The sequence below is a fragment of the Lepisosteus oculatus genome, chromosome 15, assembly GCF_040954835.1.
Source record: "Lepisosteus oculatus isolate fLepOcu1 chromosome 15, fLepOcu1.hap2, whole genome shotgun sequence".
NCBI classification, from domain to species: domain Eukaryota; kingdom Metazoa; phylum Chordata; class Actinopteri; order Semionotiformes; family Lepisosteidae; genus Lepisosteus; species Lepisosteus oculatus.
Window position 1 is genome coordinate 33,832,769 of NC_090710.1, and position 16,257 is coordinate 33,849,025.

Consider the following 16,257-nt stretch of genomic DNA (forward strand, 5'->3'; position numbering starts at 1 on the left):
CTTCTGAATTGACTGTATTTAAAAAAAAACTGCAAAGGCCCCTTTTGTTATAATGTTGTCACATTGTCCAAGCTACTATAACACAAGAATGTCATGAAGATTATAAGTATTGTTGTTTTTTTTTATTGTGTCCCAAGGCTGGGAAAACTATTGTAGAGATTGTTATTTTTTCTGCACTTTTGAAACTCAAAGTCCAGGCAGTCTTGCAATGTCATACTGCACAGGTACACATAGACAGGTCATCCATTAATTTTTTAAAAAGTAGTGCATCAGCCCTGATAGTGACCTGATGCACATATTTCAAAATCATCTTCGCCAATTGGATAGAAATTTGATCCTTATTTAACAAAATAAGACTAGTGCTCTGAATGTATGTCAAAATGATGTTCCTGCATAGACCAAGATGGCTGTCTGACCTCTTTTTCCTTCTTGACTGTTGTAAGAGTTTTGTGAATTTGCTGGGACAATTTCTTAATTGTAACAATAAATCACATGGTGATTCTTTTTGGCTATTAGAAATATGCATTTAGTATACCATTAGTTATACTATCTTGATAGTCTCATTAATACTGAATCTACATGAGATTCTCATAAGTAAATACATTACTTATACAAATTAAATTAATATAAACCTCTGTTGAGATACAATTGAACTCTCGATCGGCAATGTAGAATAGTAGATTTACTTATACAGTACGGATTTATATCTCCCGGCACAAACAGCGAAGATCAGCTGACTGGATCTGTCAATCCAATAGGTGCTCTGCTGCCTCGGGGACAACCAAGGAGAAGTTTCTGCTGCTTCGCTCCAGCAGGGGTTGCTCTCCAGGGACCCGACTAGTTAGCCTTGAGCTGAACTAGTAAACTCTGCACAGAAATGACTGCGCCAGTCAAGGCAAGTCATTCTTTAGGCGGAAGAAACTTGGTTTGGCAGTGGCTGCTTCTGAATAAAAGCATTTAGATGTCGAAAACGTTCCAACCGTATGGCTCCGGTGATCAGGTGGATGCACAGTGGTGCAAGCAGTTCGTGAGGTCCTTGCTGCAGGCTTGATCACGGGCAGAATTTAGTCTTTATGTACGTCTTCCTCTGGCTCAGCGCTTGGAACAAAGTTGCATGTCCCACACTCAGGCAACAGCGCTGGCAGTCACGTGACTAAGTCAGAGAGAGTGTGAGAGCCACTGAGCTCTGTGCAATGATTTTTAACTGGGTGACAATGCGGTTGGTGCGCGAGAGGTAGCCAGGCAGGTGGGGTTTCCACGCCCTGCATGTTCCTACTGGGATGGCCAACTTGAGTGAGTAACCATGACCTCTAACTCTCGGACCATAAACCGGTTGGGATTAGAGTCTCACTCAGACAACGAGGCACCAGGAATGGCTGTCCATCATGACTGGTTGGGCCATTATGACCAGTTGGGTGCATCCCCAATCCTGGGAACTGTCCATTATCGGGATGGCAAACATTCCTGAAACAGTGCACAGCATTAATGGCTTGAGAGAGATGGGGCCTCGCTGGGAAAAGCACAGCAACACTGTCTTATTGCTGCTACACTGTCCATACTCAGCCTGTAAAACTAACTCCTGTTCACAATCCATGGCCAACCAACTCCAAAGTTCATATCCTTTGAAACACTGCACAGGGCACAGTGAGGCAGCAGTGATCTTTTAATAGGGAGCTCTCTGGAAAACAGACACAAACTGAACTGCACGATTAAGTACATACTGTACAGTAGTTCTCTTTTGCAATAAGAAAAAAAAAGAAGCAAATCTAACAAGCTCTCTCCAAACTCTGTTTTCAATGATTCTTTCTTTTTCTCTAGACATGACAAAGTTTCAACTAAGTTGCTTATTGGAATTATAACCCAAGGTCTCTGTCTCAAAAAACCTAGTTCAGAAAACTCATAAGTGTCTACGATTTCATCACTCAGTCTCTTTGCTCTTCCTCTGATGCTGTGCATAATAAAGGCTCTGCTTTCTTTCTTAGAGAGCAGAGATTGACAATCACTGGAACCCTCAAATTCCTGATTTAATCTGTCATTGAAGAAATTCTTTCATCAATTTGTCAGGTGAGCAAGGATGGCAGGTCTTTCTCACTGCTTCCCTTGGAATGTAGTTTCAACAAGAATCACCATCTTGCTTCTATCTTCCATGTCCTTACACATTCTCCTGAGCCCTTTACATCTGATATAGAGTCTAGGATGGATCTCCATTTTGTTTTCTTGTAAATAAACAACCCCTACAACAATATCCTGAGCACACCATGATAAACATCATGCTAATAACACGATTAACATGTTCAACTGGGAACCTGCTTATGGATGAGTTCAATGTTTTTCTCAAGCTTCAAACTTGTCTTTAGAACTGCTGCAATGATTGACTTGAAACTCGGCACATCACATTAAAACCTGTTTTAGGCATTTACATCACATGTTGCAGTGAATCTTTTTATGCATACAGTCATCACCTGCACTAAACTCACCCCTCGCTGCTAATGACTCCTTAAGAAACTGCTTGGCCAATAGACTCCAGACAGTAGCTGTCATCCTAGTTTTCCCTTACAGTTCACTCACACTATTAAAGTACATAGACACTGCAAAACTGTTTTCATGTTTCTAGCCTTTTCTTGTTTTTCTCATAAACGTTTTCCTAAAGAAGTTGCCAGGTTATTGATGCTCATTGGCCCCATTACCCTGGAAAAACAAAAAATTGCATAAATGGAATAAGCATTCAGGCTGAGCTTTCTGAAATAAACCCACACCCATCTCTTTCTGCCAGTCCTAGAGTGCCTATAGTCAGGGTGTGACGTAGAGGGGTTTGTTAGCAATTAATTCAGGGTGTGCCGTGGGCAGCACACACAGCTGGCACAACAGCACACAGAACTGTCAGGTCAGCACAGTAGAACACTATGTTTTTAGCGAGGCAAACAGCTGGAGTGCCTGGAGTTACAGATCCACAATGCTGTTTCTGTGCTTCTAATTTTAATGAACCACGTGCAAAAAACCTACAAGATTCCAGTGGAGAATGGACATAAAACATTTTTTCTCCTCATGCAGAAATTTAAATGTCATCTCAATGCAGACCCTTTGGACATCTCCTAGAGAGAGAGAGCTGCCCTGTTTGCATTGTTTTAACCTTTCCTTAATTTTGGTGTAGCAGAATTGTCACACATCCACTTCACAGTTATTTGTCATGTCAAACTCTGAAGTACAGTACTTCACAGGACAGTCAGTGCAGGGAAGTGTGCATGTCTCACTGTAGTCACCACAAGCTTTCAATGACTTTGGAGTTCATAGCTTCCATGAAAATGTTGTGCTGATACTTGGTCAATTAATGCCATTGTATCACTTAAGTGCATTACCATGTGAGGAATCACAGTTTAAGCTGGCTAGTGACATGGCTCAGGCTGGAACTGATGACAAGTCCTTAGAAGCACCAGTGTTTAAGTACTGTAGTATATGTAAAACTAGAACTAAAACAGACCTGGCTTGGTCACCCACGTTAAATGGTCTGGTGATTTTAAATGGTGATTTTTACCTGAGGAGACAACTGGAAAATTAATTATTTCAGGTTAACCTCTACACTACAGAAGATTTAAAGGCAGCACGTGAAACATAATTTATTTGAGTTTTATGTAACTTCAGAGTGAATGGTAGAAATTGAACTGGCACTTGCAGAACCGTATTATGTTTGAATTGAGGAGAGGACATATTGAACCTGAAATGGAGTTTGAATCTGCAACAGTGTCAAGATATCCTGTCTAGGTTAATTGGTATCTTTAAAATTGCTCCCCTTCTCTCTCCCTGTATGTCTGTGACTGAATAAGCCTGTGCTGGATTGAGCTTCAGGTCACTCTGGCCATCCAAGGATAAAATGGTTACTGAAAATTGATTGATGGACGCATACTAATCTGGGTTTTATTAAATTATTATGGCTATGCCTAATAGTCCTATGAATAAGAAATTATTATTGAGTGCTAGTAAATGGCTAATACAGGTCTTATTAGTGATACGTGAAGGCTGTGTTGCAGGATTATTACTGATGAAAGGTAATTGAAGTCAGGCATTATATAAGGGTTGCCCGTCATGTGTTCATGTACTATTTTTTTTATTCACATATTAGCAGCCCATCTTTACAAGTGTTTTCTAAAGTGTTACCCTCAGATGATTATTGTATCACAAGTCTACAACAGATTCTATGCTGAAAGAGACAACCAGCATCTTTTTAAATTTAGTTTTAATTTTTTATTTCTTCACATCTCTCCTGCATTTTATTAGTAAATGATATGATGGAAATATTTCCAAGCCAAGTGAAATATTTACTAAACACCTCTGACACTAAATGGTATGACTGTCCTTGTGAACATTTGCTCTGCTGGCAGTATCTCAACACAAAATTGCCGTTTTCAATTTTTTTTCGGACAAATATTGTATACAGCTTGATTCATATAATCTGTTTTCAAAGTACTTTCCCAAGTTCTCTCTAGTTGATCAATAATTGCTAATTTTTTGCTCATATCATGCAAAATCTTCTCATGTTTATCTGATGAACCTCAGACAACTTTTCTAATTGAAGTTCTGTGTTAATTACTTTTCGATTAATTTTACCCACAGCAATTTTTAAAAACTAGCTGGTGTGATTAATACCAAATGGGATTATGAGGCATGTTATTCCAGTATTTCCAGTATGCAGGATATGAGCCTGTCACCAGGGACTGTTAAGTCCCAAGTCCTTAAGTCTCAAGTCCTTAATTCAACTGGAAAATTGTTCTCAATGAGAGTATATGGTAAGAACCTTAAAGCATATTAGCAACAGTCCTGGAACATACTTATGTCTGCTTAACCCTTTCACCATTTTTTAAATATTTTTTTAATTAATTGTGTCACCCATCTATTTTCAATAACCTCTTAATCCAATACAGGGCCATAGCATACTATCCCAGTAGAAAAAGGTTGAAAGGCAACCCTGGACGTAACACGCTATTTCAGAGCACACACGTACTGTACACGCACTCAAACTGTAGAACAGTTTAGAGATAGTTCAGGTGGGGAGCTGCGTCAGCATGTGTAGGCTGCAAAGGAACAAGTAAGTTTTATTCCATGATGAAAAGAGAAGAAAGAAAACAACGTTTTGGGTGTGGAGCCTTCTTCAAAAAATAGGGCAGACAGCAAAGATATTATAGCCTTGGAAAACAAGCCAGGACAGAGGAGGAGGAGGGAGCAGGGAGCAGGGGAGAGGCAGAGTGGCTAATCAAGTGGTGTGAGATCGAGAGAGGTGGGGAGAGGTGTGAAGTTGAAACCTACAAGTGAATAGAGAGAATTAGAAGAAAACGAGTCTGTCATTGAGAGAAGGGGGAAGGAGTGATCCTAGTTTCAGGATAATTTTGGTTTCGAACGTCTTCAGGAGTTAAGAAACCCTTCTTTGAGTGTAGTGCTAGATACGTGCTTGCAGGTGATACAGCGAGCTTTGTTGGAGGGGAAAGTACCTGGTATGGATGATTGTTGAGGACGGTCAAGGGAGCTGTGAACAAGAAGGTTACGGAGATTAGGTGGTCAGCGATATGAGCTGATAGGGCGGTCCTAAATTATACCTAAATTAATATCTTGGTTCTAAGTAGGTGTAAAGAAGAAGAAGTTCAGGTGGGTAGCTGCGTCAGCATGCGTAGGCTGCAAAGGAACAAGTAATAGGTTTATTCAATGCTGAAAAAAAGAAGAAAGAGAACACAACGTTTCGGCCGTGGAGCCTTCTTCAGGTGTGAAGAAGGCTCCACGGTGTGAAGAAGGCTCTCACCTGAAGAAGGCTCCACGGCCGAAACGTTGTGTTCTCTTTCTTCTTTTTTTCAGCATGGAATAAACCTATTACTTGTTCCTGTAAAGAAGAAGAATATAACATTTCTACTAGTAGTATTGAAAGGCAAAAATAGTGACGACTATGTCAACCTAGACTGTATTCTATATTGAAAGGGAAAGGGAATGTGATGTTAGGACTTGAATCAGAGCTCTGCCTAGGGCGGAGCTGTGGCACTGTGGCTAAGGATCTGTGCCTGTGGCTGGAAGGCTGGTTCAAATCCCATGGCTGGCAGAGAAATCCTACTCTGTTGGGCCCCTGAGCAAGGCCCTTTACACCAACTGCTCCAGGGATCCTGTACAATGGCTGACCTTGTGCTCTGACCCAAAGCTTCTCTTTGTGTCTGTGTCTCATGGAGAGCAAGCTGGGGTATGTGAAAAGACAAATTCCTAATGCAAGAAATTGTATATGGCCAATAAAGTTATCCTAGCAGATCCAAGATCCCCACCACCCATATAAGAGATAGCACCAAACACAATGGAAGATATTTGTATAACCTGATGTACAAATATTTAAAATATTTTTTAAAACTGTAAAAAAAAAAGTTTAATTCTCTTAAAAGAATACTTAATCATTATTAGGTTTATTTTAAGAATGATAGCTTTGCCCAACAAATATCTTCTAAAGCCCCTGTTCTGAAAGTAGATTATACAAAAGCATTATCAGATCTGTCCTATATTATACCTCTGGATATAAAATGCACAAGAAAAAATAAAATCATATCAACAGTGTGAATGTGTGAATTCATTAACAAATTTAAACATTAACGGTGAAGCACCAGAAAACCTGTCCGTCAAAAGTTCCACTGCTAATTGGTTGAGAACAAAAGGATCTGCAATTAAGCCAGTCTCACAGCTGGTCTTCAGCCTAGATATAAGTTTGACTAAAATGATTCCTGAATAACATGGAATATTATGCAGTTTTGTGTAACAGAACATTAAAAAGGGAATGGTTTTCAAAATTAAAGCTTTTAGAAAAAGGTCACAGCAGACAGCCTGAGATGACATGACTCCTGGCGATAGCCAGCCAGGAGGAATCTTGGGAAGCTCCCTTCGGGCTCTCCACTGCTTTGTTCTTCTCCCATGAGGGCGGATGATTAATTCTGAAATGTATCAGGTGAGCCCAATGATTTCAGAGAGGATGTGTAGTCAGTCTCCAGAGATTACTGGTGTGCTTTCTAAGCAGCTGTAGATTGTGACTGAAAATGCTGCTCAGAAAGACCCTTAGGCGGAATTGCTTGACAGGTACACCAGACAGAACACAAATTGTATATAACACTGTCTGTACAAATACAAATCACCAAATATCACCATCCAATTGTATTTCTATTCTCTTCCTGGATCTAGCACTGCTGCTCTTCGTGCCTGGCTTTTTCTACTGCAGTTTGAAGCTTCACATCAAATCACTTCCAAACAAGTACTGTACATGCAAACATATTTGTAAACTTGTCATATGCATGTGGCACAACCTCCATGTCATTTTTTCAGCATTCTTATTTACATTGCTTAGGATATGAATATACGAACATGAAAAAATCCTAGTGTTGTGATATTAATGGGAGTCAACAATACTTTCAATAATCTAGAATAAGCCTTTATTATACACACAGCTTATATGCATAAAACCTAGCATAAAGCAAACACATTTATGTTAGAACTTAAGTTTAAATTTCTCTTGGATAAAAACAAAACAGCAAAAAAAAAACCTTATCTACACTCCATATTCCACTTGGCTACAACTAGCATAAATGAAAATATGATTTTCGGCTCAGGTTACATCTCTCATGCCAAATATTGCTGTATTTAACTTTGGTCATAAACATCTTGTAAAATTCATAATACAAAATCCTTCACCTTAAACATTTACTTTTAGGCAGAATACTGTTATCTTGGACATTAAATCTGTTCTGAGTCAAATTATTTAAATTATTGAGTTAAAGCTTTTCACACTTCTGTATACCTAAATTAATATCTTGGTTCTAAAGTGCTTCACTTAAAGCCTCCTATAATTGGTTTTCAGGTATTTTAATATTTAAACTGATTAACACTGTAGACAATTACATCAGGTATATGTAGAAGAAACTACTGAATTAACATCTGTGATTTCTTTAGGCACCATTAATGTAAGAAATATCAAACTTCTTTAGCTGAGATGGGCAATCTTAGCTTGATTAAAAGGGGCAAGTGTAAATAAATATTAGAAGACTATAAAAATGTTATCATGAAAGGTATCATGCAAATGATCATTTCAGCATTCAGAACAATCCTTTTTTAAAAACAGGAAAGGAAACATTTCTAAAGAAAGCACATACAAAATTGTAGTTCTGATCTTGTCCCCACACAGATGAATTGGCAAAGAGATAAATGGTACATTGGATAACAATGACCTGTACTGTGAATCCCTTGCAAGGGAATGATCATGAAAAATCTTTCTTTGATTTGGGCAAAGGGCTTCCTTTACCTAGATGAATGTGACCCTTAATTGTGAGAGTATTCCCTCTCTTACAGATTAACAAACCACCTGTTTAAGAAAGGACTTGCATATTCAAAACAGTTACTATTAACAAAGCTGTACCAAAGTATTTACTATACTAATTGTTCTTTCCCAATGGGAGTCATTTGTGTCCTGTTATAAGCACTGTGGCAAAGTATTGATGCCAACTAATGTGTCCCTGGACTACACTGCTCTCTCTCTCTGCCTGTCAAGCACTTTGAGCCTCTGCAACAGAAGAGCTTTCCCAATTAATGATTGTGGATGAGGGTAAAATTCTATGTAATTTTTTGCATGCCTAGGGTGTTAACAAGAACATCAGTACTAATTTATTATTTTGAATCCTATATTTTTAGAATAAGGAAATTAAACATACACTTGAAGCCTGATTATTGTAAACAGATGACAACACACAATCTAATTTTGCAAAAGACTGACCCCCTGCATTGTTTGGTTTTTCTTGGGTTCTCCAGAGCTGTCTTTGTTTTTACAATTTTAAAATCAGATGGCAAGCGACTTATAGAATGAGGCCAAATCATGAATGATTCCTTGTCAACAAAATGACAATGTGAAGATGAGTCTGGTATGTGAAGAATTAGGGAGTCTTGCTCAGCTATAAAACATCGCTTTTGCACAAGAGTTCGGCATTTGGTTTGCAGCATGAGGATTATTAAACCACAGTCATGTAGAATTTAACAAAAAGAATTACACCTGAAATCATACTTCTGTAAAAAAAATATACTCACCAATTCAAGCCAAGCCATTAACAGAATGACCACAGTTTAGCTCTGGTTGTTAAGATGAATTTGTAGAGATAGCATCATAACACTTGTGCAATTTCAAGTTAACTTAGCCAACCACTTCAAGGGAAGTGTTTCTGAAACATGTAGAAGAACATGAGCACTGACCGTGTGATTATTACACAATTCAAGTTCCTCTGTGGATTGCACTGTTAGCAAGGCACAGCACCTGGCCAGGTATCCCTATGTGAATACTGTCCATTTTAAATTACCCATAATAAAGGCAACATGACATGTGCATAGATGAATCATACAACAATTCTGTCCCTGCAGTGTGGGAAGGCAACTACAGCTATGCCCACCACCATCCTCTGCTCCTGTATTACTCAAACACAATACAATTTCAATATCTGAGATTATTTTCTGGCACTGTCTTCCATCACACAGCAACTGAGAAAGAGCTCGGCTGGATTTGTCCTTCTAGCTCCTACATGTTCTGCTGCAGCACCGGAAGTCATGAAAAACACATTTTGTTTTCCATACAGGGCGAGCTAATAAAGGGCGCTTTGAAATCTAGTAGATGTGTCTGAATGCAATACGGCGCACACTCATCTTCCTGACACTCTGTGTGTCCCGTTCAACAGTGGAGTGGAGAGAGGACACAAGGGAGCAGCCTGGCGGGACCCTCAGGTCACAGGCTGTGGGCTGGATTCACAGCACCTGCGTCTCATTGTGCTCCATCCCAGCTGCTCCCAGAGAAGCTCCTCTGAAGCACAATCAGACTACCAGCACTGCTTCTGCTGAAACAGTGGGAGCCGCTCAAGCAATCCCGACCCGCAGAAACTAACCAAAACACTGAGACAGAATCAAAATGTCTTACTTCAGTTTAGCAGAATAGCTCATTTTGAAAAAATTGTGCAAATACTGCTTACCTTTTGGGTTTTTACAGTTGATACCTCATCGTATCAGACTTATTTGCCGAGGTGTGACAGAGGCCACATCATCCAAAACATGCAAGTTTACATTAATGTGTTATGCTTTCAGAACACAGTATTTTCACATTATGGAACAAGTAATAGGTTTCACTTTCAAAAAGTGAAAACGTTCAGGTGGGTAGCTGCGTCAGCATACATAAATTGCAAAGGAACAAATAATAGGTTTATTCCATGCTGAAAAGAAAGAAAACTAAACATTTCAGCTCCACAGCTGAAACATTGTATTTTTTCTTCTCTTTTCAGCTTAGAATAAACCTATTATTTGTTCCTTTGCAATTTATGTATGCTGATGCAGCTACCCACCTGAACGTTTTCACTTTTTGCTAAGTTTAGTTCCAGACCAGGAAGAGTATAAGCTGTTTATGCATGTATTGGGGGAATTGTTTTAATATTTCTCTCCACTTAAAAATCAACTGAATATTTATATATAACACAAACACATGCATATATACATTTTCTTTTCAGGGTTCAGCCTTTTCTCCCGATGCCTCCCAGTCTTAAGTTGCAGAGCTTAAAGAACGATGTTCTCAGACACAAGCAATAAGAACAGCCTTATAAGGCAAAAGAGCACCTACCCCCATCCCCCACTGAAAGCACAGTTCCAACCTGAGACAGCGTAGGCTTTTCTTTTTCATTCTCTATACTTATGAAGCACTGCTTCTATATTTTAAGATCCCTAACAGTGATAAATAAAATCATTTAATAAATGTAACAGAACAGGCCCAAGAGATCATTAAATGTTGATAATAATAAAACAAAAACCATCAAGAGACTATTAAGTGCACATTTCCAGGAATACCAAGCTCACATTGGACTTTCCCTGTATCAAGGCATTTCCCCAGCAATGTCACTGTTATCACGTGGGAACAGAGATGGAATGTGTCCTTGTTTTGGATGCAAGATAATTTTTTAACATGAAGACTTAAGATCTGTACCATGCAACCCCCTTTCTCACTGAAATATCTACTAAATGAGTCTTCCAACTAAAAAAAATATCCGGACGCACCACACACTGAACTGCAAAACATTAGATACTATCTTCATGAGCCCATTTCCTTTGTTTCCTCTGACGATGAGCACAAAGCAGCTGAATAGAATTAGACTGTGACCAGCCTTTTTTTCTGAAGCACAGACACACCTAACGTGGAGCCCTGAAGACAATCAGAACTTTAAAGGTCAAATGAACATGTACAGTCTGCACACATCTTACTCACTTGTCATTGTCATTTTCCATTTCAGAGCTTATTGCTGTACATTTGTATTTAAAAGACAGAACTTTTATACCAGTTAACACTACTAAAGAACTACGACAATTGTGCGTGTAGAGGCATTTTCTGTGTAGCTTTTTTCACAGGAAAAGTCTTTTAGTCCTCACCTGTTTTTGAAACGTTTTTGACAAAACAAATTACTGTCATTGTAAACCAGCACAGAAGATTCCTATGAAACAATAATACTGCAAGACAGAAAAGCTATATTGTAAGCATACAGTATAAAAAAAATTAAAATCATTTGAATTAAAAACAAACTGAAAGATTAAATTTAAAGCATCTTCAGTTTCTGTTGGAGGGGGAATACAAACTAAATTTATTTTTCTAAAAACAAACATTGATAACTTAGTTGATTAAAAGGCCAATTAACTGGCCTGCACTTGGAGCCCTGGGACATGAGAAACTGGTATAACAACACACAGTAACACCTTATCCTCTTAGGAGACTCCTAGATTCTTCCAAGATTGATTTGCATCTAGTCTATGTACTGTATGTCTAGACCTGGCATGTATGGAATATATAAACACTTATAGTTCACCCCGTCCTCCTTATATGAAGGGAATAGATACTTAATCCCGTGTGGGAAATTACAGAATACAGTCCTGATCTGTCATCAATAATGGAAAAAGTGTATAGTGTATACAGTACCTAATAGATAGATCAACATAAATATGCCCAAGGGCAACAGTGGGTAAGAGAAAACAAATCCAGTATCACACAGGTTTTATACTATAAAAACGAACACAAAGCATGTACCTTTAGTTACTGAGTGCAGTACCCCCCTGGTTGGTGTGATGAAACAGGAGAGATGCAATGGTCGACAATGGGGAAAATCCATGCAAGTGAATTTTGAATTGAGCCCTGGAGATGCCTCTCAGGCCAGGCGCAACCACATACTTCAAGCATGAGAAACCATGGATGGAAAAACCATGAAAGAGGATGAAGAGGTGTAATACATGAGAGATGGACCTTTTGTTTGGTACCTAGAACCTTATTAATTCTATAATTGTGTTAACTATTTTCTACAAAGATCTCACTAAATCATACTCCATAACAATGAATTGGCAGCCATGCTATACAAGCCCATAACAACTTTGAACAGGTTACGGAAACTATGTTGTGTTTAACTTTCATGTTAAAAATTTAAAGTATGTGTTTTGAATTGATCTTCACGTTCCATTTCTTCAGTACCTTAAATTGATTGACCCATAATGCTCTTCATTCTAAACTAAATAAAATCAATTATTTTTCAGCTACCCTGAGTTTGCCCATACCTCTAATCCATGGAGTTAGACTGGCCGGTGTTCTTAAAAGACTATCGTCTTTCACCAACCAAAAACTAAGTCATGTTCCACATGCAGTTCCACCAATTACTTCATTTTGTAATGAAACCAAAATTCTCAGACATAACAAGATACAAAAATTAATTGTATTTTTCATTCTGTTTTATTGGTGTTTTGTAACAATGTAATTTACAATGGCTATTTCATTGCCAAATGATTCCTGGTAACCCCAACATCATAAAATCCTGCACCAGACAAATACTATACAGCAGACAGTCTTCTACAGTGAAAGCTGCATCATGTGCTACATAGAATAGGAAATGACAGAGGATGGGCAGCAACATTTTTTCTCAAACACTTAAGTATACCAATACATCAGTTTACCCTTTACCCTTTTCTATATTCACGTTCTTAATTTTCAAGGACTACATTGCATAGTGATCATTAATAACTTCTTGAAGTTTCATTAAAAATAATGGTTGAGGAAAGCAATGCTAGTTTTGGCACTTTGTCAGAAAAATGCTCAACTAACCAAACATAAAGAAAACAAAACAATAGAAGATAGTCTGTATCTGCAAACAAACTGAAATGGTTTGGAGGTGTTTTTCTGAGGAGTTCACAAAATATCTTGCAGCATCTAAGATTTTGTATGAAGTTACAGAAAACAATCCTCACAGACAAAATAATAAACATCTCTTTAAGTCCTAGTTAGTTCACAAAAATAAAATGTGACTTGGAAAAGATAACTCTCTCTCTATAGATTTAAAATGGCCAATCATTAATTAGTTCTAATTTTGGTGGTTTCTAGATATAGATAATATCTTAGACCAGGCAAACACCAGTAAATTCCCAACCATTTCAGAATCCAGTAAATCTGAAAAAGAAGCTGCAGTTTCTAAATAATATTTGTCAATTATCTGGACAATATTTACAAATATTGATAAACATCACATTTCTGGTTCATTACCTACTACAGGTATAAGCAAGTACAAAACCTCTTACTTTTCATCTGTAACAACTGTGGACTGCAGTGTCTCATCTTCCTGGTGGATGACCTGAGCCTGACTAGAACCTGATGAGTTTAGCGTGTGTTTAAGAAAGGATCAAAACAATTTCTTGCAAAGGTTATGAAAAAGAACCAACACATCATGAAGATTAAAAACAGAGCAAAAGCAGACCAAAAAAATGCTTCACAGGGGCACAGAACTTTCCGCTTTGAGTAATATTCTAACCTCACTGTTTAGGTTTGTGAACAGCTGCAATGCTGCTCATGGTTTCCCACACCGAAGTGTGATCTGACTTTCTCAGGTTAGACAATACCGAAATGAAAAAAAAGGCGACATCCCTATCACAGAATGAGCAAACTAACAATAAAAATCAAAAAGCAGTAACAGCCTTGGGGGACAGAATTTGTCTAGTGTGTCTTTCTTAAAGAAGCTTAGAACACCTACACTTACAAAAGAAATTAAATCATGAAAAATTATAGATACAATGTCCATAAAATCTGACTGTAAAGCACTTTTTACTTTTTACTTTTTTCCGGACACTATCTACTAGCATCAGTTGTGTAACTGCATAGCATGCAATCTGTGATCACACCAGCAAAGTTTGCATTAAACTTACAGTATAAGTGTCATGATGAGAACTGGCAAAGGAATCACTAGACTGCAGCTGTTAATTACCTCTGTCTAACACCAAAGTCTGCAACACAGGAAGCCAATGACTGTCGTGACTACAGTTTTGAATTCTGACTGAACTTTGGGTTTAGCTTTTCTTGTAAGAAGCCAGCAATGTTTTTGGTATCACACAGCGCTACAGAAGTAGCTATCCTATGTTCCAAATTCTATGTTGTGATGGAAGGCTGTACAGCTTTTAATATTCAGTGTTAAGAGCAAAGCCTTATGGCAGGTTTATTTGATTCCACACATATATTCTTTTTGCACAAAACAGATTTCATACATGCTGTTCTTTGGAAGGGAAATACATTCAACATTTTTCAAGTATTTTCAATACATACAACATTGTCTTTTGTGTGTCCCAAAATAGAGTATATGGAATAAGGTTGTACATGAAAAGCAAAATTTAATTTCAAAACATTGCAATTCACTTTGAATTATATTATTGTAAGGTACTTAAACCCCATATTTCAACACAGTGATTTTTTCCATGAAAAAACAAAAGGTTTTCTCATGTCGAAATATTAATTACACTTACCATTACACTGTTTCATTAAGAAAAAGCTCTTATTTGCTTGACATTCAAGGATTATTTGTATGATACAGTAATGGACACCCAGGTGAAGCTCTGTATTTCTACACTGATATTACAAAGGCCTGCAAGCTTTAACTGGCTCAAAACACTTTGCTTTCAAAATGTCATAGGCCAAAGCTTTTAAAGTCTCTGTAGGCAAGGCTTTTTTTCCCTTATTTATATGTTATATTCATCCAAAAGGGAATAACATACTGCATGACACCTTACCATATTTCAGCATCATGGCTTTTTGTTTCCTGGTTTTGCTTTGCTATTTGAGCCACACTTAATCTCTGTCAGTTCGACATCAGACAGCATGTCTTGTGGCAGGCTGCTCCGCATGCGCTCTATAGTCTTTTGGTAGGCTGCCTTCTCCTGCTCCAGTGAACGAATCAAGTGCTTCATTTTACTCTCCCGAGTTAGAAAGTTTTCCATGGTAAGTTCCAGGCTCTGTATTTTAAGACGGGCAGCCTGCAGTACAAAAAAAATCCTTCTGTCTTATGATACACAAGATCTTCATCTAAAAACCTATATCTGCACAACTCACATTAAGGATAAGATAACCACACACTTATACATTTCTTGTCAAATACTGTGGATCAGGAGGACTTTGACAGGATCTTCACAAGTTCCATTCCACATAACAGTGTTGTCTGTTCAATCAGCTTATTAATGTCATTGCCAAAGGATTCAAACAGATTGTAAAAACTATGAAGAAAGTAATATGCTACTTTGAAGGATGTACTGTGCAAAGGCCCAGAACTGATAGTTATGTGTTTTCAAATCTAGAATTAAAAAAATATTTCTGAATTAACACTATTCTGATTAATTCAGTGCATTAAAAAATACAACTATGAGAAATGGAATACGAAATAAGTATCTGAATGATAATGAAGTGTGTCTTTGGATTCCTTTGTATGATACCCTTGCTATTTTCCTTTTCTTAGTCTTACATTTATAACTGTCTAAAAGCGCCATCTGCTGGAAGAGAGTTCAATTGCTAAACAGAATCCCATCTTTTTGCAATGTCCAGTGACCAATCAGTATATAAAGCTGAAAATAGGTTTCAGGTATTCGATCACTTTCTTATAATGCTTGCACTGTACTTTGTTACAAAATGAGAACAGGTAAACTTTATGTTCATTTGCCATTTTACAAAATTCTTCAGGTCTGTGAGTTTTGATTTTAAAAACACTCTTATTTTGGTCTTTTATATTAGCCACATTTAATTAATGCCTTCATGCTGAGAAACTGAACAGAGTACAGAGTGTTAAAGTCCAGGCTTTTTAGGCCAAAATACCTTTTTACCAGTCCTGGAAATTGGACATTTCTGAAACACCTTCTTAAATGTCTAACATAGCACTAGATTCTGACATGTCTGCTCACTTC

The 16,257-nt window shown here is 37.8% G+C and overlaps 1 protein-coding gene across 5 annotated transcripts in view; it reads right to left on the reverse strand.

Annotated features, from left to right (window-relative positions):
• Positions 1–12,762: 12,762 nt before the first annotated feature.
• tbc1d4 (TBC1 domain family, member 4) overlaps positions 12,763–16,257 on the reverse strand; it is a 63,729-nt gene continuing 60,234 nt past the window's right edge. For all 5 annotated transcript variants that reach the window (XM_069179284.1, XM_069179283.1, XM_015364540.2 and 2 more), the window contains one exon: positions 12,763–15,339. In XM_069179284.1, coding sequence (XP_069035385.1) covers positions 15,109–15,339 — 231 coding nt within the window. In that variant the 3' untranslated portion in view covers positions 12,763–15,108. The remainder of the gene's footprint in view (positions 15,340–16,257) is intronic.